The sequence below is a fragment of the Dama dama genome, chromosome 23 (assembly GCF_033118175.1).
Source record: "Dama dama isolate Ldn47 chromosome 23, ASM3311817v1, whole genome shotgun sequence".
Taxonomy (NCBI): domain Eukaryota; kingdom Metazoa; phylum Chordata; class Mammalia; order Artiodactyla; family Cervidae; genus Dama; species Dama dama.
In genome coordinates this window covers 64,817,978-64,844,613 of record NC_083703.1, presented here as the reverse complement: position 1 = coordinate 64,844,613, position 26,636 = coordinate 64,817,978, and the positions used below count along the sequence as shown (strand labels likewise).

Genomic DNA, 26,636 nt, shown 5'->3' with positions numbered 1-26,636 from the left:
TCCCTTCCTGAATCATTTCTGTAGTGTTTTCGTTTTTTTACAGTGAGCATGTATTATATACTTTCATGAGACAGTAGCAGTTTTATCTTCCCACCTCGCTTAGTTTCTCTTGAATTTCTTCCTTCTCTTCTTGGATGCCCCTGAGATCCGCTTGCAGCTCTGCCCTGGTCTCTTCTGTTTTCTGCAGCTGGGCCTCCAGGTGGGTATTCTTTTCCCACAGGGCTTCCCTGCTCCTCTCGGCCTCTGCCAGGTCCACCTGCAAAGCGCTTCTCGCCTGCTCTGCTGCCTCCATCCTCCTGCACACAGACTGGTTCTCCTGTTCTAACTACTAGCCAAAAAGGGAAGAGCATCAGAGACAAAGGGTTATGGTTTAGAGATGAAGAGGTGAGACAGAAGTCTACATGAAATATATGACTCTGTTCCCCACAGAAGGATACAGGAGTGCTTATGGGAGAGGAGGACCAAGCACACATTTGGGGTCTAGAGCCTTTACTGCAAGTACTAGATGTTGGGGAGAGACAAAAAAGGCAAAATCCTGGACTTCCCTGGCAGCTCAGTGAAGAATCTGCCTGCCAATGGGTTCGATTCCTGATCCAGGAAGATCCCACATGTCTTGGAGCAACTAAGCCTGTGTGCCACAACTATTGAACTTCTGCTCTAGAGCCCATGAGCTGTAACTACCGAAGCTCACATGTCATGCTGCAACAGGAGAAGCCACAGAAGCCCTGCCGAGCAACTAGAGAAAAGCCTGGGGAGCAACAAAGACCTAGCACAGCCAAAAAATAAATAAACAAAAAAAAAAAGCAAAATCCTGCTCTTGAAGAATTCAGGATAAGGGAACATAGAATATTTCTGGTGCTCAAGGGAACAAAGAGTGATTGAACAGACAGTTAAATCTGTTCAGTTTGTTTTTCTAGCACCATGAAGCATGCAGGATCTTAGTACCTCCACCAGGGATCGAACCCATGCCCCCTGCAGTGGAAGCTCAGAGTCTTAACCACTGGACCACCAGGGAAGTCTGAGACATGTTACATCTGTAACCTCTAGAGAAGATTTTGAGGTTTGGGCTCTTCAGCAGATCCTTTTGTAGTGGTTGCTGTTATCTCAAACAACAGGATTAAAGCCTAGTCTTCCTTCTAGAGTTCCTTCTAGGACTTCCTTCCTAGCCCTGGTGATTTCACTGTAAAGCCCAAAGGTAGTCCTGCTGTAGATGTGGGAGGGATTTACTTTCAATGGTTGAGCCCGGGCCTTATAATCTTTGCTTTCCTCTGCACTATAAGTGTTCCTTTTGCTCATTCCAGGACTACATGGGAGCTGATCTGTCTTGGGCTGATCCATCTGAGCACTGTTCCTTGTCACAGGCCATCAGCTGTGTCCTGCCCTTGGTTGGGGCCCAGTCCTATGCTGTGTGTCAGAGTTCTTTGCTCACCTGGAGAAGCTGCTGGTTCAGTCCAACTTTATCTAAGGCCAAAGCCTCATTTAAGGCACTGAGTTTGACAGCTGCAGCCCGAAGATCAGCGACCTCAGCCTTCAGGCTGTTCTCAGAACTCGACAGCTCCACAATTGACTGTTCTGCCTAAAAACAGACAGTTAAAGAGTTTCTTTTCCCAGTTTCCCTGCAACAGTGAACAGCTCACATCCCCAACACCTGCTGCTTCCTGTGTACAGACAGTAGTTAACACTTCATTCCCTCCCTTACATTCTAAACTTTTCCCTTCATTCATTCATTCACTCTCCCAGGCATTCATTGAAGAGTGAAAGAGGAACTCACATGACAGAGGCACAGACACCAGGACATACAAACACCCACCACTGTGATGACACCACAGACAACGGAAACACAAAGTGCTCTGGGGCCTCAAAGAAAACATTCGTTCAACTGGAAAGAGTCAAAAAGTGCTTGGTTGAAGAGTTCACAGTGAAGCTGGACACTGAGAGATGAGGAATGGTTTGCAGTTAAAGGGGAAGGAAAGAAGCAGTTCAGGCAAAGGGAAGAGTTCATACAGAGTGTTAGAGTCACAGGGGAATGAGTACCATGGAGAACGTACTTAGTAAAGGCATAGGAGGAGTGAGGACAGGGATCTCGGGTGAAAAGGAGGCTAGGAAAGGTGGCAGCGGGCAGAGGGCTGGGAGTGTGACACCAAGGAGCTGGGGAGCCACTGAATGGTTTTAGGAAAGAGACTGACTTGACCAGATTTATACTTTAGAAAATCATTCTAATTCCAATATAGTCTGTTGGGAGGGACAGAAACTAGCAACTGAGGCACAAAATAGGAAGGGCCATGGCTTACAAAGTGAAGAATGACGCAGGTTGCATACCCTTTCCCTAGAAACAATCAACTTTCCAAGCCGCCCGCCCCACCCCGCCAGTGTGGGGGAGGCCCACGCACCCTGGCCAGCGCGGCGGTCACTTCTGTTTGCTCCTGCCTCAGCAGCTCCCCTTCTAGGCGACTGGACTCCAGGGCTTCCCGAAGGGAGATCAGTTCACTGAGGGACTCGGACTGTTTGGCTTCCAGGACTGCCAGCGTCTCCTGACTAAGATGAGAAAGGGAAGAGGGCTAGAGGAAATCTAGGGAGTGGCCGTATCCCGAAAGATGTTGAAGCTGAAACTCCAATACTTTGGCCACCTGATGTGAAGAACTGACTCATTTGAGAAGACACTGATGCTGAGAAAGATTGAAGGCAAGAGGAGAAGGGGATGACAGAGGATGGTATCACAGACTCAATGAACATGAGTTTGAGTAAACTCTGGGACAGGGAGGCCTGGCGTGCTGCAGTCCATGGGGTTGCAAAGAGCTGGACACGACTGAGCGACTGAACTGAACTGATTTGCTTTTGTGATACAAAAGAATGAAGGTGGTCTCTAAAAACTGTTAAGGAGGGATCTCCAAGACACAACGTGAAAAAAGCAAGGTACAGAACAGTATATGTGGTGCACTGTCTTTTATTCAAGAAACTGGGGGAAATACGAATATATGCGCACATTTGCATAAGGCACCACTAGAACTATGAACAAGAAATTAATTTAAGTGATTTCACACAAAAGGAAGGGATATGGGATGGATGAAGCAGAAGGGACAAATACTCTCTCTGTGCATACCTTTTAAAATAGTTTTTACTTTTGAATTATATAAAAAATTTATTTTTTGGCCACACCATGTGTCATACATGGTCTTAACCCCCCCACCCAGAGATCAAACCTGTGCCCCTTGCAGCTCAAGTGCGGACTCCTAACTACTGGACCCACAGGGAAGCCCCTTGAATCATAGAAATGTTAATAAATGTATTATTGAGCCAAACAATTAAAATTTAAAGACATAAAACTATCTTTGTGGATTGTTGGTTCTTTGCCTTGGTATAGGGAGACCCTTCCTCACACCAGTCATGATCCTTAGAGTAGTCCTTCAGGATTCCATCATTTGTGACCATTAGGTGCAAGGAGCTGGGGAACAGGAAAGGAGAGGAGGTACCAAAGATGAGGAAAATATAACCCCCGTTACCAGATACTGAAGACCTACCACAGGCCATGCTCTGTGCTGGCATTTTGTAAAACAGTTTTAATCCTCCCAATGACCCTTCAAGGGAAATATCATCACTCCTATTTTACAAATAAATTAACCCGTCCACGTGGCCAGAGCAATTAATTAAACCTAGCTTCTGCTCAGCTCTAAAGTTCTTGCTTTTTCTATGATATCATATTGGGGAATTTACAGATAAGCTGGGTCCCTTTACTCTGGAATTTCCTTTTTTTAAAAAAAATATTTATTTATTTGGGTGTACCAGGTCTTAGTTGCAGCATGCTGGATCTTTAATTGCAGGCTGAGAGATCTAGTTCTCTGACCAGGGAACAAACCCGGCTCTCCTGCATTGGGAGCTTGGAGCCTTAGCCACTGGATCACCAGGGAAATCCTTGGAATTCCCTTTCTTGACCAGCTCATTTCCCATTACTTCCCAGGATCAGTCCTACTCTTTGGCCAGACTGTTCTCCTCTGAACATGCCATGCACCTTCCCACCTCCTTTTCTTTGCTAATCTGTTCCTTTAGGCCTTGTCCTGCTCTCTACCAACCAAAATACATTAAGGCCCAGCTCAGCAGCGACCCTCTCCTCCGTGCAGCTTTCAGTAACAAACTGTTACCCCTATTCTCCCAGAGGACCTAGATTGAAGCTCTTTTTAGCTCATGCTTCACCTGGCCACGGTTTACTTGTCTGACTTCCCCATTACACTGCAAACTGCTTGAGGTCAGTGTCATTTATTTCTGTTTCCCCCCACGGGGCCTCAGTTCCTCTGGGTGCTCAGCAGAGCCTGGATGAACTTTGTGCATTCATCCTTCTGCCAAGGGTGGAGCAGTAAGCTAAGCTGAACCCACTGCACACCCAGCTTCCGCTAACTCCGCTTTCTCAGGGTGAGGAGGGACGGGGCCAGGGAGGGAGGGGACTGTCACACGCACAGACGCTCCTTCTCTCGGACGGCCAGGTGCAGCTCCTCCTGCTGTTCCTCCTTCTCGCCCTGAGCAGAGTCGCCCTGCAGCTGGAGCTCCATGTTGGTCCTCCGCAGTCGCCACGCCTCCTGCTCCAGCACCTCCAGCTGCCGCTGCAGCTCCTCCCTGGTCTTCTGCAGCAGCTCTCGCTCCCTGGAAGAAGGAGGCCAGACGTGAGCACAAACCCTGGAACCTAAAAACCCTCCTGGAAGCAGACAGCAGAGGGTCAAAGGAGAGGGGTATCTGCTTCCTTTAAATATCTCATCTTTCCTTTTGAGAAGGAAATTTGTTGTTGTTTTTTTTTTTACTATCTATATATTTCGCTCTGACAGGTCTTAGTTGTAGCACACGGGATCTTTGTTGCGTTGTGTGGATCTTTCATTGGGGCACACGGACTCTGGGGTTGCCGCGTGTGGGCTCTCTAGTTTCGGTGCTTGGGCTTAGTTGCTCTGCGACATACAGGATCTTAGTTCCCTGACCAGGTATCGAACCCTGGTCCCTTACACCGCAAGGTGGATTTGTAACCACTGGACCACCAGGGAAGTCTCGAAACTGTTTTTTTCCCCCCTAAATCATCACAAAGATCCAAAACTGAGTGAGCAGGAGCCAGCAGAATGCAAGGCCAGGCAGTCCTGAGCAGCCCTGGGTCTGCCAACCACACACACACACGATGGGAGTGGGAAAAGTCTGGGTGAGGACTAAGCCCAGGAGGAAGCTGGGGGACAAGCAGCCCCCACTCACCTGCTGAGAGAGTCCACCTCCCCCTGCAGGTCCACCGTCTGCCCTGCCAGGGTGTCCCGCTCCCCCGTGAGCTGCTGCAGCCGCTGTCTCAGGGCTTCCCCCTCTTCCTCCCACTGGAGATGCTGCTGTTGCCAGGAGCTCACAGCTTCCTGGCAGCCTGACAGCTGCTGCCTTAGGTCCTGCGGAGGGAGAGGGGCAGAAGGGAGGTGGTGAGCAAGAGGGCAGGGCAGAGCAGGGATGTCAGAAGCCTGGAAGCAGGGCTGGGCAAGGGTGTGACCAAGGTGAGTTGTGAATAAAGATGAGACCAGCTGAGGCGACAGAGCATCAGAGGTGACCAGGTTCTGTGGCTCTCAGAGTCTCAGAGTTTATCATCTTCAAATGTACCACGTGGAAGGTGGGGTTAGTGGTGAGTAGGGCTGGGACCCTTAGAACTGGAGAACACTTACCCACACTCCCCGGGGCTCCACTTTGCACGGTGCAGTGTAAAGTGCATCAAAATGGGGCGTGCCAGTGGCATGGGGAGTGTGCTGGCTCCCCACCAGCACAGCTGGGGAGACCCAGAGATTCCAAAGGGCACTTCAGGGTGTTGACAAAACTCCTCATGTCAGGTCAATGTAGAGAAAGGGGCAGTCTGGGCTAAGAGGGTACCCGGGGCCCAAGTCAGTTTAGACACCGGTCCCCACGGCTGAGGAAGAGTGTGGGGTTCTTACCTGCAGAGCCTGGCGTCTCTGAGTCAGTACCAAACGCACCAGAGAGACAGCCTTGTCTGGATGCTGGGAATCAAACTGGGAGGAGAAGCTACCGGGGTCCAACAGCAAGGAGCTCTTGTGACTAGAACCACGGGCCATACTGTCCTCTTCTTCGACCATGGCCTGAAACCCAACAAGGCAGGGTCACCATCTCACTGACCAAGGCCTAGAGTCCATGCAGAAGATTCACACTCCATCCTGGACAAACCTGATGTTTTCTTTCTCCTAGGTCCTCTCCCTGGGGGGTGGGAGGAGGGCATCTAAGAGCAAAAAAGTTTGGGTTCCTTTAATTCCTCAGATCAACTGTTTACCATCAGTCACTCAAACCCAGAATGAGCATCAGGGCTGGAGCACCCCTTGAACACTCCATGAATAAGTGAAGGAAGAAGAGGTTATTGAATCCCGCCGCTGTCTGAGAACTGCAGCCGGCAGTAAGAACAAGGGCCTGTTTTAGCAGGCAGGGCCAGCTCACAAAAGTTTAGCTTAGGGTTCCAGTTTTCAAACATACCCAGAGAACTCATTCCCACAAGACCCTCAGTCCAAACTCCCCAAGGCGCACCTGAGAGGACAGGGAGGCCTGGGTAAGGGGAGGCTGGACATGTCACTGTGAACAGGAGGCTGACTGGTACCTGGGTTATATCCTGGATCACTTGTTGTAAAGACAACTTCTCCTCTTGGGCGTTCCTACTAAGAGATGCCTCATGTTCCATTAATTCTGCATGATTTGCCTCCTGAACAGGGAACAAAATGGAGCCTCTGAGCCAAACTTTCAGAGGAGGATTTACCATTTCAGGCCCCCAAATCAACCAGTCTCCTTCTGTCTCTTCTGTCACCCTCACTTTTCCCCTGACCACAAAGGAATGCTAACGCTGTCCTAGGACTCTGCGGACAATGTGACGTGGTCACTGAGAGTTCAGATTAAGGGTTTAAGGGCTCCGAAGGTCAGCTGTCCAGATTAGCATTCTTTCTCTGTCACTTTCTAGCCTGGTAACCTTAGGCAACTCCTTCTTTGAGGTTCCTTCTCTTTAAAATGGGAATAATTAACAGCAACTACTTCATAGATTTGTTCCCAGACTTGAACAAAAAAATTGCATATAAATTACTCAACACAGTGCCTGTCACAAAGCAAATGTTCGTTAAATGTGAACTATCACTGGATGAAGGATGGCTGCTGTCTCTGGACAGCAAATGGACTTGTGAGACCTAAGGCCAGAGGAACCTCTAGCCCTAAGGAAGGCCAGTAGTAAATCTGAACTCTCAAAATTTCCCTCCTCCTTGCTTCCCTGGTGGCTCAGAGGTTAAAGCGTCGGCCTGCAATGCAGGAGACCTGGGTTCGATCCCTGGGTTGGGAAGATCCCCTGGAGAAGGAAATGGCAACCCAAAGCCAGTATTCTTGCTTGGAGAATCCCATGGACAGAGAAGCCTGGTGGGTTACAGTCCATGGGGTCGCAAAGAGTCGGACACGACTGAGCGCCTTAACTAACTTTCCTATCTTATTATTGTGCTAGTGAAGACCTAAAGACAAAGATTTGCAGCTATGGGTTTTTTTTTTTTTTTGGCCTATGCAAAATCTGAACCAACATTTGTAAATTGAGAGATTTTTATAAGCTGAGAAGTTCATAAAAATCTACATTTCTGGCATCTCTCAAAAAGTTAACAAATGGGCCACACCAGCCCCATCCCTATTGCTATTACTGTTCAGTTGCTCAGTCATGTCCAACTCTGTGACCCCATGGACTGCAGCAGGCCAGCTTTCCCTGTCCTTCACTATCTCCTGGAGTTTGCTCAAACTCATGTCTATCGAGTCACTGATGCCATCCAACCATCTCATCCTCTGTCATCCCCTTCTCCTCCTGCCTTCAGTCTTTTGTAGCATCAGGGTCTTTTCCAGTGAGTTGGCTCTTTGTATCAAGTGGCCAAAGTACTGGAGCTTCAGCTTCAGCATCAGTCCTTCCAATGAATAGTCAGGACTGATTTCCTTTAGGATGGACTGGTTTGATCTCTTTGCAGTTCAAGGGACTCTCAGAAGTCTTCTCCAACACCACAGTTCAAAAGCATCAATTCTTCGGTGCTCAGCCTTCTTTATGGTCCAACTCTCACATCCATACATGACTACTGGAAAGACCATAGCTTTGACTAGACGGACCTAAGGCCTCATTCCTACATGGCAATTATTTCTTAAAGTTGAACAGTGGATGCCTCCTCCAGACAGGACAAATATGTCTCAGGGTCCTGCAGTCCCCACTTCTCCTCTTTTATTCCTGTGTACTGAGATCAAGTGTCCTGTGTTGTACTAAATATGACAATATTGGAAAAATCAGAATTCTTACAGTTGAACCTGCTTGACTCATTTATAGTATTTGGGCCCATGAGAACATCTGAATCTGCAATTCCCTGAACACAATGGAAGCAAAAAGGCATAAGCAAGTTTGCTTCCCAGCTGATCTCAGTTTGGATGAGAAGACTAGGGATATGCATAGTGGTTCAGGATTCACCTAGAGTCAGAGATACTGAAACTTCTAGAGATGGAAGAAAACGTGGAACCAAGCCAGAGGTTCTGACTTCCAACCTAAGAGAATCCCTTTGATAACACCCTTGGCAGATGTTATCATGGACTTCACTCCTTCACAAAGCAGACTGTTCAACTACCAAGCAGCTCTAGCTGCAGCCAAGTAACTTCTAGTCACTGGCAGGGCTTGTGGCCCCCTGGCATACATTAAACAAACCAACTCTCTTCCCTGGTGTCAGTCCTTCAGTTTCATGAAGGCAGCCATCATGTCTTCCTCAAGCCCTTCTCCACCAGGCGACCCACCGCCATGCTCCTCAGGTGCTTCTTGTATGAGTAAGTTTTGAATCTCTCTACATGTTCCCCTCCACCCCCTCCTACTTGGCCACTGTGCCTCTTCATGTATGTCCCACTCTCTCAGAAGAGGACATACTGCAAAGTTCCCCTAAGAAAGTAATAGGGATGATGCTGTTGCTGTTAACTTCCTAAGTCGTGTCTGGCTCTTTATGATTTCATGGACACTAGCCACCAGTCTCCTCTGTCCATGGAATTTTCCAAGCAAGGATATTGGAGTGGGTTGCCATTTCCTTCTCTAGGGGGATCTTCCTGACCCAGGGATCAAACCCACATCTCCTGCTTGCATTGCCAGGAAGATTCTTTACCACTGAGCCACTTGGGAAGCCCATAGTAGAAACAGTAGATGGCTAACGTTTATTAATAGGTAAATGAATGAGTTAATTAATTTTCAGATGGAACCAAAATTAATTTTGTCGCTTCAGGGGATTTCATCAAGGAACGTTTAACTGGTATCCTGCACTCTCTGTCCATAAAGGACAGGAACCCACAGGCCCCCTCCCAACTCCTTGCCAGACGAAGGATCACGTACCAGGGTCTCCATCGTCTCTCTCAGAGCCTTCACCGTCTTTTCGTAATCTTCATTTTGCTTCTGAGACTGGGTCAGCAGGGCAGAGAGCTCGGCCACCCTGATGAGAAGAGCACAAGTCTGGTGCCTGGGCACCCACGGATGTGGACAGCTATGCAGCACACCCCCAGTCCGACACAGACACCCCGCCTGCAGGCTCCCCAGAGACCCTTGGGCGCCCCCGGCCCCTGTACTCCCTGAACGCATGATGCTATAGCCTTGAACTCAGCGGGGGAAGCCAAATGCCACTCAGACACATGCAGGGATTTACCACATCTCAAGGCTGGAACACGTGTTTGGGGGCCCGAGAGCTGAAGGAAAGCCCTGGCCCAGGCCCCTCCAGGCCCCGCTTGATCTTGAAGTCAAGCACCCTGAAGCCAATGAGAACATCAGAAGTGCCACATGGGATAGTTCCAAGGTCCCTCCAGCCCAAGGTTCTAACTCTGATAGAGAAAAAGGAGGGGCAATTTGGGAGAGATTATGGTCAACCTCCCTGATCTTAACCTCAAAGTTCAGGGAAATCACCAGGCCTCTTTATCACCTTTATCCTGGAGTGCCGTACCTGGTATTATATGGGTACCTTAACAAATATTTATTGAATGAACTCATCCAGGAGTTTAATTTCTATTTCAAAGTCTTCATAATTTGATTCTGTATCATCTTTAAGAGCCTGAACTCACTGTACAGTCACTCATTTAGTTATCGTATCACTAAAGAAGCATTTACTAATTGTCTACTATATGGCAGGTGAAGTGCAAAGCACTAGGTCACACAACTTTACTAAGACATTCTCTGTGCTTTCCAGTGCCTTCACAACCCAACAAAACAAACTGCAATTTGCACACGCCACCGATAGGTGGTGACACTACCCTAGCCATGGGGTATAAACTGAACTCTGTCCTGAGAGGATTCAAATAGAGCTCTTTGCTTATGTCCCTGCCCTTCTCATTTTTTAAAAATATAAATTTTATTATAATCCATAAAATAAAAGAGCCTTACCAAAGAAAAAGAAAAGAAAAAAGCTAAATCATCAATGAAATTAAAAAACTATTAATAAATAATCAATGCTATAACAGGCAGTTCGAAAGACCATGGTGGGGTACAGTAATATAACAGGCTATTGAGGTCAGAGAAGAGGTGACATTTGAACTATGCCTTAAAGGATAAGGCAGAGAGAGGAGGGAGGGAGGCATTCCAGGCCAAGGCCAGCATCTACAAAGGCAGGGAACGTGGAGGAGCTTGGCTGTTCTGGGAATGGCAAGTAGTTTGGTATAGAGTCACTGCCAGCTTTGTGAGTCAACAGGAGGGAAACCAAGCTGTGAGATAGTCTGAGGGCAGCGACATGGCCCCAGCTGCGGCCCTGGCTTTCACGCTAGACCCTCCTCTGGCACATCTCCTTCCCCTCTTGTGGGAGAAGGGCTGTTCAGGTCTCCCCCGCCTGCTTGATTCCCCAAAGGAGTCAACTTTCCCCAAGTGATCCCCTCCTCAGACCTAGCCCATCTCACCGATCCTGAAGCTCCGCCTTCTCCAGATCCCCTTGACTCTTCAGCTGTATTAACTCCTGGCTCCTTTCATGGGCTTCCCTCTCCAGTTCCTGGGTCTTGGCTAGTAGCAGCATCAACTGGGACGGCTCATTTCCATTCAGTCTCCCAGATCCATCAGACTCCCGAGACGGTGGTACTCCCACAGTCAGGCGCAGGCAAGAGGTCAACAGGGACCCCGAAAGCCTCGCATGCTCAGCCTTGAGCTCCGTCAGGTCTCTGAGTCCAGGGAAGGAAAGAGCAGACTCCGACAGGGATCAGGGACAGGAACGGGCATGTAGACGTCAGGCCCCAGGAAGAGCGGGTCTGGGAAAAACCATCTGAATCCAACAATTTCATCCCTCCCCACCAACTCTCCACCCCTGCCCTCCCCCCACAACCTGACCCCTTCCTTCTAAAGCAACCCACTGTCACAAATCTAGACGGCAGGGGCAAACCTTCTCCTGTTTTATCCCCACACTGACCTGTCAGTGGCTGACTTCATTTCCAGGAAGTGGCGTCGGAAAGTCACCACCTCCCGCCATAGACCCAGAAGGCGACTGTGCTCCCCTTTCAAGTAGCCCTTGAAGAACTGTGTGTTCAGAAACTCAGGTCATATCAAAGGGCAGAGGACATCGTTTGTCAACACAGGAGTCCTGGATCCCTCCCGACTATTGCAGGGAAGGGAAGGAGGGACTTACAGGAGACAGCTTATGAATGGGTGTCTATGTTCCAGTAATGCTGAAGTGTTTAATAAAATTAGCAGAGGGATTCAAGAGGTCAGAGGGCCTGGGATGCTATACAGCCTTCCCTGAGCTAGATTAGAAGAGGATAAACAGTAGCTGCTCAACCAATGAGAGCTATTACCATCATCAGCACAGATTTATAATGAGGATTAAATGATACAACATATATAAATCACCCAATACAAAGCCTGGCACAGAGCAATGGCTCAGGCAACATTAGTTTCCTTTAATTGGGATCTGAAAATGTCTTCCCATTCAATTTCAATAGCTACCTCATTGGCATCTAGCTTGCAGACTTCCAGACAAGGGGAGTCTAAACTTTGAGATCCATCTAAAATCTGAGCAAGTCATTAATGCAGGAACAGAGTTGCTCTGAGTATCATGCTACCTGCCAGCAAAACCTGGACTGGGTAGGTAAGAACAGAATGAAGCTGACAGCCAGAGAAGGGCTGAGCTGCCAGCAGGAGTGCTAAGGACGGCCAGAGACTTAAACTATAGCTCAGCTCCCATCCAGGTCCTTAAGTTAACCCATTCCTTCTGGCACCGACCAGGCAGTGCCCAGCATGCAAGCCCTCCTCTCACCATCCCCACCCCTTTTCTCTTACCTCCTGCTCCATCTGCCACTGGCTCTCCTTCCTCATTAGCTCATCCCGGGCCCGGCTCCAGTCGACTGTCAATTTTTCCACATCTTCCCGAAGCGCTTTATTCACCACGTCAGCTTTTTCCATGTGCAGCCGAAGCTGGGTGTTCACCTCTGCTAGACTCTCACACCTGCACTGGGGAGGGGTAGGAGCAAGTACTAAACAAAGGTCTGAGCCAACCCCCTGGACCTCTTGGAGTAAGACGACAACCACTGGAACTTTCCATTGCCAGGACCTGGAGGGCTAAGACTGAAGTCCTTCGTTCTAAACCATGTCAGCCCTCGAGACAGAGGTTTTCCATCAGCCTTCTCCGCCCGCCGGCCAACCACCCAGGCCAAAAAGTTGGGGCCCATCACCTCTGTTGTTCCTCCTCCAATCGGATTAGCAGCTGTTCCAGGTTTGGCTCTTCCACGCTTTCCCACCTTTGAGGGATCGGTCCCTTAGCCAGACAAAAGCAAGCCTTATTCACCTCCAAAGAGAACATCCTGCAGACCAAGTCTCTGACGGCCCCTTCTACAGCAGCCCGCTTTTCTAAATTCACACTTTTATTTTTACTTTTGGCTGCACTGTGCAGCTTGCAGGATCTTAGTTCCCAGATTAGGTACTGAATCTGGGCCCTTGGTAGTCAAAGTGCAGAATTCTAGCCCCTGGACTGCCAGGGAATCCCCCTGCTTTCTTTTTATTTTTCTCCCCTTTGTTAGCAATATGTCTCTTTTCTCAGTCACTGCATCCTGCAAGGAAACCCATTGTATATCTCTCTACAAATGTGAACCAGTGACTTCTCATGAAAGACAGCAGTTGGTAGTGAAAAGAACTTTTGAGTTAAGAAGCATAAGATACAGCTTCCAGGGACTTCCCTGGCAGTCCAGTGGTTAAGATTTTGCCTTCCACTGTTGGGGGTGTGGGTTCGATCTCTGGCTGGGGAGTTAAGATCCCATATACCTCACAGCCAGAAAACTAAAAATGGAAGCAACATTGTAACAACATCAATAAAGACTTAAAAAAATATGTTTTAATCTTTAAAAAAAATAAACAAAATACATCTTTCACTAATGGCCTTGGCTTCTACTATACTAATCTTCGGACTTTGGGAAGTTGTAACTTCTCTGATCCACAAGGTTTTCAGCTCCAAAGTGAGGGTGATGATTCCCCTGAGAAAACTGCTTTGCAGGTAAAGTGACATAATTCTATGATAATGCCTAAGGGTGCCTACACAATGCCTACAGATCGGTACACGCTAAGTCTCGGTCCTTTCCCTCCTCTGAGAGAACTCTTCTGAGAGTAATGTAAGATGGTGCTGAGGGGAGCTAGAACAAAGGCAGATGGGTTTTTGAAAGGCAATTCTATCCTGCCCACAGCACAAATAAATCCATCTGCCACAAACACATCTTTTTTTTTTTTTTTTCCAAGCCTGTGAGGCACATATCTCTCCACAACAGATAAACACTGACACCTTCTGGAGGAAAAATGCATCTCTTCTCTCAGATTCCAAACTCCTTCCAATCTGGTTCAGATGGTAAAGAATCCACCTGCAGTGCAGGAGACCTGGGTTCAATCCCTGGGTCGGGAAGATCCCCTGGGAATGGCTACCTGCCCCAGTATTCTTGCCTGGAGAATTCCAAGAACAGAGAAGCCTGGCAGGCTACAGTCCATGGGGTCACAAAGAGTCAGACACAACTGAGTGACTTTCACTTTATTTCACCTCCAATCTGATAACCTTAAGTTTCCTAAAGCTGCGTTTTGCCCTTAGAGAGTTCTGGGCTGGAGTCTGTTGGGGCAGGAAAAGCCAGGTCCCATGAAGGTATCTGATAAAGCTCTGGAGGATTTCCCTGGCGCTCCAGTGGCTAAGCCTCTGTGCTCCCAATGCAGGGGGCCTGGGTTCAATCCCTGGTTGGGGAACTAGATCCCACATGCCTCAACTAAGAGTTCGAATGCCACAACTGAAAGATCCTGCATGCTGTAACTAAAGATTCCCCATGCCGTAATTAAAAAAAAGAAAGAAAAAGATCCTGTGTGCCACCTAAACCCAGTGCAGCCAAATAAATATTATAAAAATATTTTTATTAGTAAAATATTAAATATTTAAAAATTTTTCCAAATATTAAAAAAAAGGCAAAAAAAATCTCTCAGGAGCTGACGAAAGAGCTGCTTCTACTAAACACCGCCTTACCTCTCCCCAGCCTCCCTCAGTCAGCAAACAGGGCCTAACCACACTCCCTGAGCGCCCGTGAGGAGCACAGAACAGCCTCACTCACCCCGGTGGCTTCCAGTCGCTTCTCCAGCTCCTGGCACCAGCTCCGATACTGTAACACCTGAGGCAAACAGAGGACACGGCAATGGGCCTGGCTGGTACCCATGGCCCAAAGCAGAGGTCCCCTCGGGGTCATGGGCAAACCCCTCGGTGAATAAGGGGCTGGGTGATGGGAGTGAGGTGAGGCCGTAACATCTTACAGCTTCCGTTTGGTCATTTAATAATACATTCTCTGCAGCTCTTTTTATTGGAGAAGCAACAAGTTCGTGGGCTTGGGAACTGGCAAACCTAAGGTGAGGTCCTATTCTAGGAGAGCAAAGCTAGATGACTGACAGAAGCCCCGTGAAGGGTGTCTTTGAAAGGATGCGGTCGGCAGCCGGTGGAGACGTTGGGAGCATCACAGGAGAGCTGTTTAGGTATTGCCACCGTGCGGCTCCGGGCTCTGGCCAACCTCGTCCATCTCAGCCCCCAGCCCCAGAGGCCCTCCTCTTCCCCTTCCTGAGAGGGCAGCTGCCTCACCTTGGCCTGCAGCTTCCTCACGAGAGCCGCTTGCCTCTGCTGGGCCTCCTGGGAGCTCTTCAGCTTCCTCCATGAGGCTGCCTGGTTCTCGGCCATCTGCTGCTGCAGCGCCAGCACTTGCTCTTCCAGCACCAGCTGCAGGGACCGGGGCTTCATATTGTTCAACCCAGGGCCCCCTGTCTCCATGGGGGCCCCTGACAGTAAGCCCACCGGCCCCTAAGCAGCCAGAGGCTGTTCACTCCCAGAGCGGTCTCTGAGCATCACTGGGTCACTTGGACCTCCTCTTGAGCTGGTGACCAAAGCACACATTGGAGTTGAGAGAACGGTCTAGATGACTCACATGTATTCAGCAAATACTCATTAAGTCTGGCAGACTTGGATTGGACGAAGTAAATAGGTTCTTTTACTACAGGACTCCTCAGAGCTTTTAAAATACTAAGATGGACCTAATCTCTACAGGGGGGGCCATGGTGAGTGGCCATTCCCCAAAGTTAATGGACCACGACACAAGGACTCGTGTTTCCTGGCATGCCTTCCGAAACTCTGCACCCGACCAAAAGCTCCTAGTTTATCAATGCATCGCTCATGCCTGGCGCAGTGCCTAATAAACATCTGCTGAATGGACCACCGAAGGTGCTTTTAGGCTAGCTGGGGGATGGGTATAATTACAATACAGTGTGGTCTGTGCAGTAGTAATAGATCACAGGATAGTATGGGAAGACAACAGATGGGCACGTGACCCAATGTGGGGGACTGTGAGGTGTGAATATCATCATTGTTTCATGCCTGCTAAGTCGCTTCAGTCGTGTCTGACTCTTTGCGACCCCATGGACTATAGACTGCCAGGCTCCTCTATCCATGGGATTCTCTAGGCAAGAATACTGGAGTGGGTTGCCATGACCTCCTCCAGGGGATCTTCCCGATCATTGTTAATACTTGTGAAGTGCTTCTATGGGTCAGTCACTTTATTAAGTGCCTTACACACACTATGTCATTTTGGCATCACAAGAATCTCAAAACCCTCCTATGACACTTAAACACTGGTACTGCTTTAACTCTTCATATGTGGATGAGGACACTGAGGCTTATAAAGGTTAAGCCTTAGTTAAGAAACTAGAAATATTAAACAATTTGTCCTAGTTCATACAGTTGACGTTTGGTTGACTAGGGATTTGAACAAGAATTCTGACTCCCTGACACAGACTAGCAGGCATTTTGGGCAGGGGATCCAAAATAGAGAGGGAAGAAGGAACCAGCCTCAGGAGGATGGAGGAGGAGCAAACCCACCTCACCCACCAGGAGCTGGGCCAGAACCAGGCAATGGCAGCCAGAGGTGAAGGCCAGTCTAACCAGTGACTTCAGAGAGAGCCAGGAGAGGGGGGAGGCAAGATGATCAAGAAGAGTTTGGGGTGCTCATCCAAGTTCTGTCTCTAATGAGCTCTGTGACCTGAAGCAGGCTAGTTTCCTTTCCTCATCAAAAAATAAGGGCAGGAAAAAAAAAAAATGAGGCACCCAGCTCCATGACTTCTGAGTTTCTTAGTTCTCTAAAACACCTAGGGCTGGAGGGGGGGTTAGAGTTCTCTCATTTTATCAGCCCTGAGATATCCATCAGGAGGCCTGAGGAATATCTGTATTTCTACCTACCTATCAAGAAAAAGGTCTACTAGAGCTGCCTACTTGGCAGCATCAGTCTCCTAATCTGAAGAAAATGGCATACACAGCAAATGCAAATGTAACACTTGCACATACAGTGGGAGTTTCAGGGCCCCAAGTCCCTTTAATGCATAAAACTGTTGATTTCCTACCAACGCTACCTTCTATCAGATCCTTCCAGATTTATTCAGGAGTAATTAATCACTTTTATATGCTTTTAAATTTATATTTAATACACAGAGAGAATGTCCATGTTTTATCTTATTACCTATCTTTTCCACTAATTTGTGAGTTCCTGCTAAGGCAAGAGCTGACTAATTCATTTTGGTCCTTAGCCACCAGGGCTTCCCAGGTGGCACTAGTGGTAAAAAAAAAACTGTCTGCGAACGCAGGAGACAAAAGAAACATGGGTTCAATCCCTGGGTCAGGGAAGATCCTTTGGAGGAGGGCATGGCAACCCAATCTAGTATTCTTGCCTGGAGAATCCCATGGACAGAGGAGCCTGGCGGGCTAGTCGACAGGGCCGCGCCAAGGTGGACACAACTGGAGTGACTTGGCACGCACACAGGTTGTCAACAATTCATAATGAAGAAATGCATGCGGGCCTCACTCCTGGCAGATCTAAACCCTTAGCTAGAGGTTACAAAGTGGACTGCTGGTTCTTTTCGATCAGAGTGTGGCCTGTACAATGGTTTTTAAGAATTCAAATTAGATGCCAACATTTACCATTGGGAAAATACATACAGAAGTTCATATTTCTGGTTCCTTTGGAAAATCAGAGTATCCAGTGACCCTTGACATTCATTCCTACAAGGCCACAACCGGCTGCAGTGAAACAGCATCTGTCCCCTTTAGATAAGGCATGCTCTTCAGTTCAGCCTCCGTCTTGGGCCCCTGCCTGGCTTTGCCTCTCTCTCATATACGGATAGCAGATTTCAGTTGTCATGTCATTCTACTTGTGCTATTGTTTTTCTTACAGCAGCGTTAGAGAGGAATACTCAGCTTCCTGATTTACATCACCTCCTGGGCAAGTGCAGACAGCTGAGTTTATAGGGATTCTACTAGACAGCAAGGAAACAGCATAACGTAGGAAGAGCAGAGTGGTACCAATAACAGCACCAGCACCCCACGCTGCCTCTTCCTGGCTGACCAACTCAGGTGCTGTGCTGCGCTTAGTCGTGTCCAACTCTTAGCAACCCCCTGGACTGTAGCCCGCCAGGCCTCTCTGTCCATGGGGATGCTCCAGGCAAGAATACTGGAGTGGGTTGCCATGCCCTTCTCCAGGGGATCCTCCCCACCTAGGGACTGAACCTAGGTCTCCTGCACTGCGGGCAGATTCTTTACTATCTGAGCCACCAGGGAAGCTGAGTCCTCCCTTTCTGCCCTTCCCTTCCGCCAACCCACCATGGCTGTGAAAAGCTGACTCAACCTGTCTCTTCTGGTTGGAGGCACAAACCTGCTGGGAACAGCTCTTACTGCCAACACTACCAACAACAAGAGTAGCTCTGAGTTGCTTCAAGGGACTGGAAGAGCCTTTTCTCTCCTAACACTGTGGGGGCTGGGCCAGGCTTCTGCAGAGTCTCAGAGGCCCTCAAGACTCCCTTACCCTCCTCCTTTGAAACCCTTCCCTCAAAGCATTAGGCTGATCCATACGAAATTGCCGATATTTGCCCTTTTTTAACCTATAGAAGATAATTTCATGTAATTCAACCTAATAATATTATCTGTTGTATATATTTATAATATCATATACTTATATATATTATACAAGCCTAATCTGTAAGCAGCCCTCCCACTGTTTCTGGAATTCTCCTATTAAATCTTCTTTTAGAATAAGGCTATTGTTAAAGTATATACACTATTTTAAAAAATGACAGTAACACTTCAATAAAGAAATGGAATTATATTAGAATTATATGATTATTTTACTTCAGCAGATAACTTAAAAATTTACAGCTATTTAAAAATTTAGTCCTGCCCTCTCCTTTTACAGATAAGGAAACTGAGGCTTATGGAGATGAAGTGACTTCATTTTGATCATATTTTATTTATATGCCCCATTTACCTCAATGACTTGACATTGTAGCAAATATACCATACTAATGTAAGATGTTACTAATGAAGGAAATCGGGTGCAAGGTATACAGGAACTTGCTGTACTATGCAATTTTTCTGTAAATCTAAAATTGTTTCCCCCAAATAAAGTTTATTTTAAAAATGATTTGAACAATTTTATGATTAACTCAACCACCATCACTTTTTTTTTCCCCACTAAAACAAGAGTAAAAAGATGGAGGGAACAGAGAAAAACTACCTGAGGAGTTTTTCTGAAATTGAGATTTAGTTTGGAGCTTCCTCAAGACACAGTTCAGCATCTTTTATTAACACACTGTCAGATTAGCCAGTAAATAAGTAAACTAGCATAGCTCCAAAAGAAAGGTAGGTTTCAATGTCCCTCAGGAAAGGAAAAGGTCAGTAGTTGGCAACAGGTAACAGGCTGAATTGCATTCAGTGAGACAATGGATGTCGGTGTGCTTTGTAAACAGTAAACCATTGGATAGATGTCACCATTTCTGCAGGTAAAGGAAAAAGATTCCCTTCTTTCATAAATTAAGTTATCCTATAAACACTCAAGAATTCCAGCTTAGTATCAGATAACTGGCCACAGTGATACAGAAATAAATAAGGCTAACTTCCAACTTTTGCTAGGAACCAGACGGGGAAGGGCAGTGACCTCTGAACCTAGTGTGAAGAGTAACATAAATTATATTTTGTCTTCTCTCATCTAGATTCTTTCAAAACGTGATTTAAATAAACTTGAAATAGAGGCAATGCCACCTAAACTTGGAATACAGATGTAAATGTTAGGAAGACTAAGTTGAGGACTGGTATTATTAAACAGGATTTGTCACTTAAAGCAAAAAGTAAAAACACTCGAGGCATGGACATTTTATTTCCTGAGCAAAGAAACTATATATTTGTTTGCAGAGACAATCTGTTCCTTATTCCAGAAGAAAAAAAGAAATTAGCATATAGCTCCTTATATAAATCACATATTCGGGGGCTCTCTCTCTGTCCTCCTCCCACCTCTAAGGCTTTTCCCTTTAGTCTCCTCTGCTGGTTCCTCCTCATCTCCCCACCATCTAAAGGCTGGAGGCCACATGCCATATGGCATGCCCAAAAAAATAAAACAAAATAAATTAAAAAAAAAAAAAAAGAAAACTGAAATAGTGACTGATTAGGCCATTCAGAACCCTCCAATGGCTAAAGAGTAAAAACCACAATCACTATATTGGCTTACCTCGTCCTAAGTTTTTGATCCCTGCCTCCAATTGTTTTAATTCCATTTCTTACTCCTCTCCCCTTTGCTCACATCCCTCCAGTCACACAGCCCTCCTTGCTGGACCTGCTCGGAACACACCAAGCCACACACTCATCTAGGGCATCTTCTAGTTATTTTCATGGTTGGCTCCCTTGCCACCTTCAGGTCTTTGTTCAAATGTCACCTTCTCAGTAAACTGTTCCCTAGCCACTCAATATAAAATACCAACACTCCTACACACACACACACACACACACACACACACACACACACACAGGTATTTTACTTTCTTTTTTTTTTAACTGCCATACTATGTGCTATGTGGGAATCTCTCAGTATCCGGATCAGGTAAAGGAACCTGTGGCCCCTTCAGTGAAAACTCGGAGTCTTGAACACTGGACTATCAGGAAAGTCCCTCGTATTTTTCTACTTAGCTTACCAGACTTTACGTGTCCCTATCTGAGTATTATGTGTAATATAGCTAACACAATGCAAATTTCCCCAGAGCAAGAATATTGTTTTATTGACTGCTGTATTCTCAGCTCCTGGTATATAGCGGGTACTCTTTAGGCATTTGACTAAATGAATGAACATAGGAACTCTAGGCAACTTGATTCATATCAAAGGTCTTGCAAAATGCTGATAATTCTATAACCTTCTAAAAGGAAAAAAAAATGAACAACAAAAAAGAAAGAGATAGTGTAGTTTGTATAGCACTTAACTCCCTCACAACAATTGTTTCCAATCTTCATAAAAAAAACCCTTTGAGAAGAAATTACTGCCTTCATTTTATGGACAAGAAAATTAGGCTCGAAACACAGAAGGAATATAACTGGTCAGTGGCAGAAGAGATACTGAGCCCCAATCCGCTTCCAAGGGCTTCCCAGGTGGAGCAGTAAAGGATCCGCCTGCTAAGACAGGACATGGAAGAGACACAGGTTTGATCCCTGGGTCAGGAAGATCCCTTGGAGGAGGAAATGGCAACTCATTCCAGTATTCTTGCCCGGAGAATTCCATGGACAGAAGAGCCTGGTGGGCTACAGTCCATGGGGTGGCAAAGAGTCAGACAGGACTGAGCACGCACACACGCAGACAATCTGCTTCCAACTCTATGCCCTTCCCTTACATCATGCTTCCCCTAAGTCATGAAATATGAAATCACCATTCTGTGAGGGGCACTTTCTAAAGGATGTGAAATAATGAGTCCTAGGTCTTCAGCTTTTTGATGGAAAAGGACCAACGAAAGGCAGAATGTCCAGCAGCAGTTTCTAGCATTGGTTTGGTCATGAACTCACTCAATTTTTCTTTGTAAGCCTTCTCATGTGCATCATAACTCTGGCCTCCATAATTCATAGGCTTAATGTAAACACCAATTCGACAGACATTTACCAAACCCAAACACAGTCTAGGAATTATCACATGCTCTGGGAAGGGATAGCCTAGAATTCATATCCCAGCTTCACTCACTTTATTCTTTGTGGGACTCTAGGCAAACTGAGGACCTTAGTTTCGTCATGCATACGATGTGAAGCTATAGAACCCACCTTATGGAAACTGCTCTGACGATTGAATGGGCCCTTACAGGTAATGCATTTAGTAGCACCTTTGTGACTATTCAGTAAATATTAGCTATTATTATGATCACGTGCTAGACCCTGGGATACAGCTGAAAAGGCAAGGCAAAACGCCCCAACCAGTGCACGGCTGTAAAAGAGGAGCAGGAAAAGCTAACTCGGTGCGATGTGTGCAAGAACCCAGCAGCGAGCTTACTGCGACTGCAGAAAGCGGTTAGAAAGATTTCCAGGGAAGTGATATTTAAGTTGGGTCGCGAAGAATGAGAGTTCCACAGTGGAGCTGGCAGGTAGGACTGGACTTTCGGACAGATCACATGCAAAGCCCCAAGTGCAAAGGAAGCCGCAAAATCCTGGGATCCGGCAGCGGGACGCGCAGGAGAGCGCAGCGCCGCGTCTGACCACTTCAGGCTCGGGAAGATCCCTTTCTGCGCGCACTGGAGCTCAAAGTGGTGGCGGCAACAGGACGCGGACGCACCCGCCTAAGACAGGTCCCAGCCCCCTCTGTGGGCCTCAGGTTCCTCCCGGGGAATCGGAGGCCGCTGGCCAAACGAGATTCCCTAAGGCGCCCTGGGCAGGCCGATCACTGGGCCTCGGACCGTTAACCCGGCACCTCCCGTCTGCCCTTGAGGCCCCCACCTCACCACGCTCGGTTCCTGCAGATTCCCAAGGTGCTTCTGAGCGCCGGAGCCGCGGAAGCCTCAGCTAAGGCCGGGCCGGGGGCGGGGGCGCACCGAGGGGCTGGGGCATAGGCCCCGCCCCCAAACTCCCGCCCTTTCGGAGGGCCCCGCCCCGCCTGGAAGCTTGCCTACGAGCGGACTGCGACGCCTGGGGGCCTCCGCCATGTTGAGTACTGGCAGCCGATTTACAAGAGTGGCCCAAAAGAAAAAAGGAGATCCTATTAAGCGATGGTGTTAAGATTCCCTCGCCGTAAGTGGGGACAGCTAGGGTTTCTGGATTCCAACAAGGGAAGTTTTGGTAACAGAAATAAACTTGCCCTCAATCATACCCCTTTTGGCTTCGGGGTTACACAGTGCGCATGTGTAAGAGCGCCGGCTCTAGGTGCGCCTGCGCACTGTCCCACCCACAAACCCGAGTGCAATTAACAAGTGCCTGAAGGATAAGCCAACCCGCTGTTGCGTCGCCACGAAACCTTTCCTAAGAACCCGAAGCGCCGAGCAGCTTCAGGCAACACAGCATTCACACCGTAGTTGTTCAATGTGATTTGAGCACTCAAGGCATTGCACAGGATTTCTTTTTGCCTGAATATCCTGCATCCGTTCGGAAAAATGCAGTTTGCTTGACTTTCTGCGTTAGCCTGACTTTGTAGAAGACTCTAGAAGCGTTATTCCCATAAGTTTTGTGCATAAAGAATCAGTGCACTTTTCTAGCATTGTAAAATTCCATTTACCTGTCTCTCTTCTCCATTCAGTGGTTCTAAATTTTTGTGTGTGTGTTAGTAGCTCAGTCGTGTCCTACTCTGAGTCTTGGTAGCCCACCAGGATCCTCTGATCATGGGATTCTCCAGGCAAGAATACTGGAGTGGGTTGCCATTCCCTTCTCCAGGGGGTCTTCCCTACCCAGGGATCGAACACATTTCCTACATTGCAGGCAGATTCTTTACCATCTCAGCCACCAGGACTTGGAAATTTTTAGTTGGAGTTAAAAAAAAATAACGGGGGGTGGGCGGGAGGCAATAAATAAATTTATTTAAATAAATAACTGGGGAACTTATTAAACTGCAGACTCTCGGATTCTACCACTAGAGTCAGTGTTGTGAGGGAAGAAGAGATCCCAAACGTTTGACAGAGAAAAAGATGCAAAGACTCAGTTGTGTGGGAATCAACACTGGGGAGATATTCCCCTAACAGGTTGTGTGCAAGTGTTCACTACAATATTTGGAATGTTATACACATTAACTTAAGGGTTTTTGCACATACTTTTGCCATCTCCTAGATCAGTTTACCCCAAACTTTTGGATTAGCTGATAACTTCTCCTTCAGGTCTCAAATGATAATTTTTCAGCTAGATCATGCTTCTTCCCTGATCATGCTATTTAAAGTAATACTGTATCATTTTCTATCGCAATTCTCTTTTCACAGTACTTTTTACTTGTTTTGGTTTACCTATTATTTTTCTCCCTCAGGTAGCCCTAGTGGTAAAGAACCCGCCTGCCAATGCAGGAGATGTTAAAGAGAGGAGGGTTCCATCCCTGGGTGGGGAAGATCCCCTGGAGGAGGGCATGGCAATCCACTCCAGTATTCTTGCCTGGAGAATCAACTGGACAAAGGAGCCTGTTGGGGTACAGTTCATAGGGTCGCAAAGAGTCCAACAGGACTGAAGCGAATTAGCACGCATGCCCTTGAAAGTTTAAGCTTCATGAGAGTAGGAGACTGACTTATTCCTAGCGTTTAGCAAAGAGCCTGACACATCCGTTCAGTTCAGTTCAGTTCAATCGCTCAGTTGTGTCCGACTCTTTGCGACCCCATGAATCGCAGCATGCCAGGCCTCCCTGTCCATCACCAACTCCCGGAGTTTACTCAAACTCATGCCCATCGAGTCAGTGATGCCATCCAGCCATCTCATCCTCTGTCGTCCCCTTCTCCTCCTGCCCCCAATCCCTCCCAGCATCAGGGTCTTTCCCAATGAGTCAACTCTTCGCATGAGGTGGCCAAAGTATTGGAGTTTCAGCTTCAGCATCAGTCCTTCCAATGAACACCCAGGACTTGATCTCCTTTAGGATGGACTGGTTGGATCTCCTTTCAGTCCAAGGGACTCTCAAGAGTCTTCTCCAACACCACAGTTCAAAAGCACCAATTTTTCGGCACTCAGCTTTCTTCACAGTCCAACTCTCACATCCATACATGACCACTGGAAAAACCATAGCCTTGACCAGACGGACCTTTTTTGGCAAAGTAATGTCTCTGCTTTTTAATATGCTATCTAGGTTGGTCATAACTTTCCTTCCAAGGAGTAAACATCTTTTAATTTCATGGCTGCAGTCACCATCCGCAGTGATTTTGGAGCCCCCCAAAATAAAGTATGACACTGTTTCCACTGTCTCCCCATCTATTTCCCATGAGGTGATGGACCAGATGCCATGATCTTAGTTTTCTGAATGTTAAGCTTTAAGCCAACTTTTTCACTCTCCTCTTTCACTTTCATCAAGAGGCTTTTCAGTTCCTCTTCACTCTCTGCCATAAGGGTGGTGTTATCTGCATGTCTGAAGTTATTGATATTTCTCCCAGCAATCTTGATTCCAGTTTGTGCTTCTTCCAGCCCAGCGTTTCTCATGATGTACTCTGCATATAAGTTAAATAAGCAGGGTGACAATATAAAGCCTTGACATACTCCTTTTCCTATTTGGAACCAGTCTGTTGTTCCATATCCAGTTCTAACTGTTGCTTCCTGACCTGCATACAGGTTTCTCAAGAGGCAGGTCAGGTGGTCTGGTATTCCCATCTCTTTCAGAATTTTCCACAGTTTATTGTGATCCACGCTGTAGAAGGCTTTGGCGTAGTCAATAAAGCAGAAATAGATGTTTTTCTGGAACTCTCTTGCTTTTTCGATGATCCAGCGGATATTGGCAATTTGATCTCTGGTTCCTCTGCCTCTTCTAAAATCAGCTTGAATATCTGGAAGTTCTTGGTTCACGTATCGCTGAAGCCTGGCTTGGAGAATTTTGAGCATTACTTTACTAGCATGTGAGATGAGTGCAATTGTGCAGTAGTTTGAGCATTCTTTGGGATTGCCTTTCTTTGGGATTGGAATGAAAACGGACCTTTTCCAGTCCTGTGGCCAGTGCCGAGTTTTCCAAATTTGCTGGCATATTGAGTGCAGCACTTTCACAGCATCATCTTTCAGGATTTGAAATAGCTCAACTGGAATTCCACCTCCACTAGCTTTGTTCGTAGTGATGCTTTCTAAGGCCCACTTGACTTCATATTCCAGGGTGTCTGGCTCTAGGTGAGTGATCACACCATTGTGATTATTTGGCTCGTGAAGATCTTTTTTGTACAGTTCTTCTGTGTATTCTTGCCACCTCTTAATATCTTCTGCTTCTGTTAGGTCCATAGCATTTCTGTCCTTTATCGAACCCATCTTTGCATGAAATGTTCCCTTGATATCTCTAATTTTCTTGAAGAGATGTCTAGTCTTTCCCATTCTGTTGTTTTCCTCTATTTCTTTGCACTGATCTCTGAGGAAGGCTTTCTTATTTCTCCTGGCTATTCTTTGGAACTCTGCATTCAAGTGGGAATATCTTTCCTTTTCTCCTTTGCTTTTAGCTTCTCTTCATTTCACAGCTATTTGTAAGGCTTTCTCAGACGACCATTTTGCCTTCTTGCATTTCTTTTCCATGGGGATGGTCTTGATCCCTGTCTCCTGTACAATGTCACGAACCTCTGTCCATAGTTCATCAGGCTCTCTGTCTATTAGATCGAGTCCCTTAAATCTATTTCTCACTTCAACTGTATAGTCATAAGGGATTTGATTTAGGTCATACCTGAATGGTCTAGTGGTTTTCCCTACTTTCTTCAGTTTAAGTCTGAATTTGGCAATAAGGAGTTCATGATCTGAGCCACAGTTAGCTCCTGGTCTTGTTTTTGCTGACTGTATAGAGCTTCTCCATCTTTGGCTGCAAAGAATATAATCAGTCTGATTTCAGTGTTGACCATCTGGTGATGTCCATGTGTAGAGTCTTCTCTTGTGTTGTTGGAAGAGGGTGTTTGCTATGACCAGTGCGTTCTCTTGGCAAAACTCTATTAGCCTTTGCCCTGCTTCATTCCGTACTCCAAGGCCAAATTTGCCTGTTACTCCAGGTGTTTCTTGACTTCCTACTTTTGCATTCCAGTCCCCTATAATGAAAAGGACATCTTTTTTGGTGCTAAATAAGCATCCATGGAATGAATGAATAAAGTCAGCTTCAGTGTTACAAAGATTAATGACATAAAACCCATCAACGAACCACAGGATACACTTTAAGACCAAGAAGAATAAACATAGGTGTCAGACTAT

At 46.9% G+C, this 26,636-nt stretch overlaps 1 protein-coding gene across 5 annotated transcripts in view; it reads right to left on the bottom strand.

Annotated features, from left to right (window-relative positions):
* Window positions 1-22,380, bottom strand: part of CEP250 (centrosomal protein 250) — a 54,215-nt gene extending 31,835 nt beyond the window's left edge. Inside the window, exons 1-15 of one of the 5 annotated variants that reach the window (XM_061127142.1) lie at window positions 22,260-22,380; window positions 15,075-15,363; window positions 14,560-14,616; window positions 12,661-12,743; window positions 12,269-12,434; window positions 11,403-11,509; window positions 10,903-11,157; window positions 9,362-9,458; window positions 6,599-6,700; window positions 5,931-6,092; window positions 5,221-5,399; window positions 4,450-4,632; window positions 2,391-2,535; window positions 1,430-1,576; window positions 95-325 (exon numbers count right to left, since the gene is read on the bottom strand). In XM_061127142.1, coding sequence (XP_060983125.1) covers window positions 95-325; window positions 1,430-1,576; window positions 2,391-2,535; window positions 4,450-4,632; window positions 5,221-5,399; window positions 5,931-6,092; window positions 6,599-6,700; window positions 9,362-9,458; window positions 10,903-11,157; window positions 11,403-11,509; window positions 12,269-12,434; window positions 12,661-12,743; window positions 14,560-14,616; window positions 15,075-15,260 — 2,100 coding nt within the window. In that variant the 5' untranslated portion in view covers window positions 15,261-15,363; window positions 22,260-22,380. Of the gene's footprint in view, window positions 1-94; window positions 329-1,429; window positions 1,577-2,390; window positions 2,536-4,449; window positions 4,633-5,220; window positions 5,400-5,930; window positions 6,093-6,598; window positions 6,701-9,361; window positions 9,459-10,902; window positions 11,158-11,402; window positions 11,510-12,268; window positions 12,435-12,660; window positions 12,744-14,559; window positions 14,617-15,074; window positions 15,364-22,259 lie in introns of those variants that run through there. The other 4 variants (XM_061127141.1, XM_061127143.1, XM_061127144.1 and 1 more) reach the window with 4 other exon arrangements.
* Window positions 22,381-26,636: the final 4,256 nt, after the last annotated feature.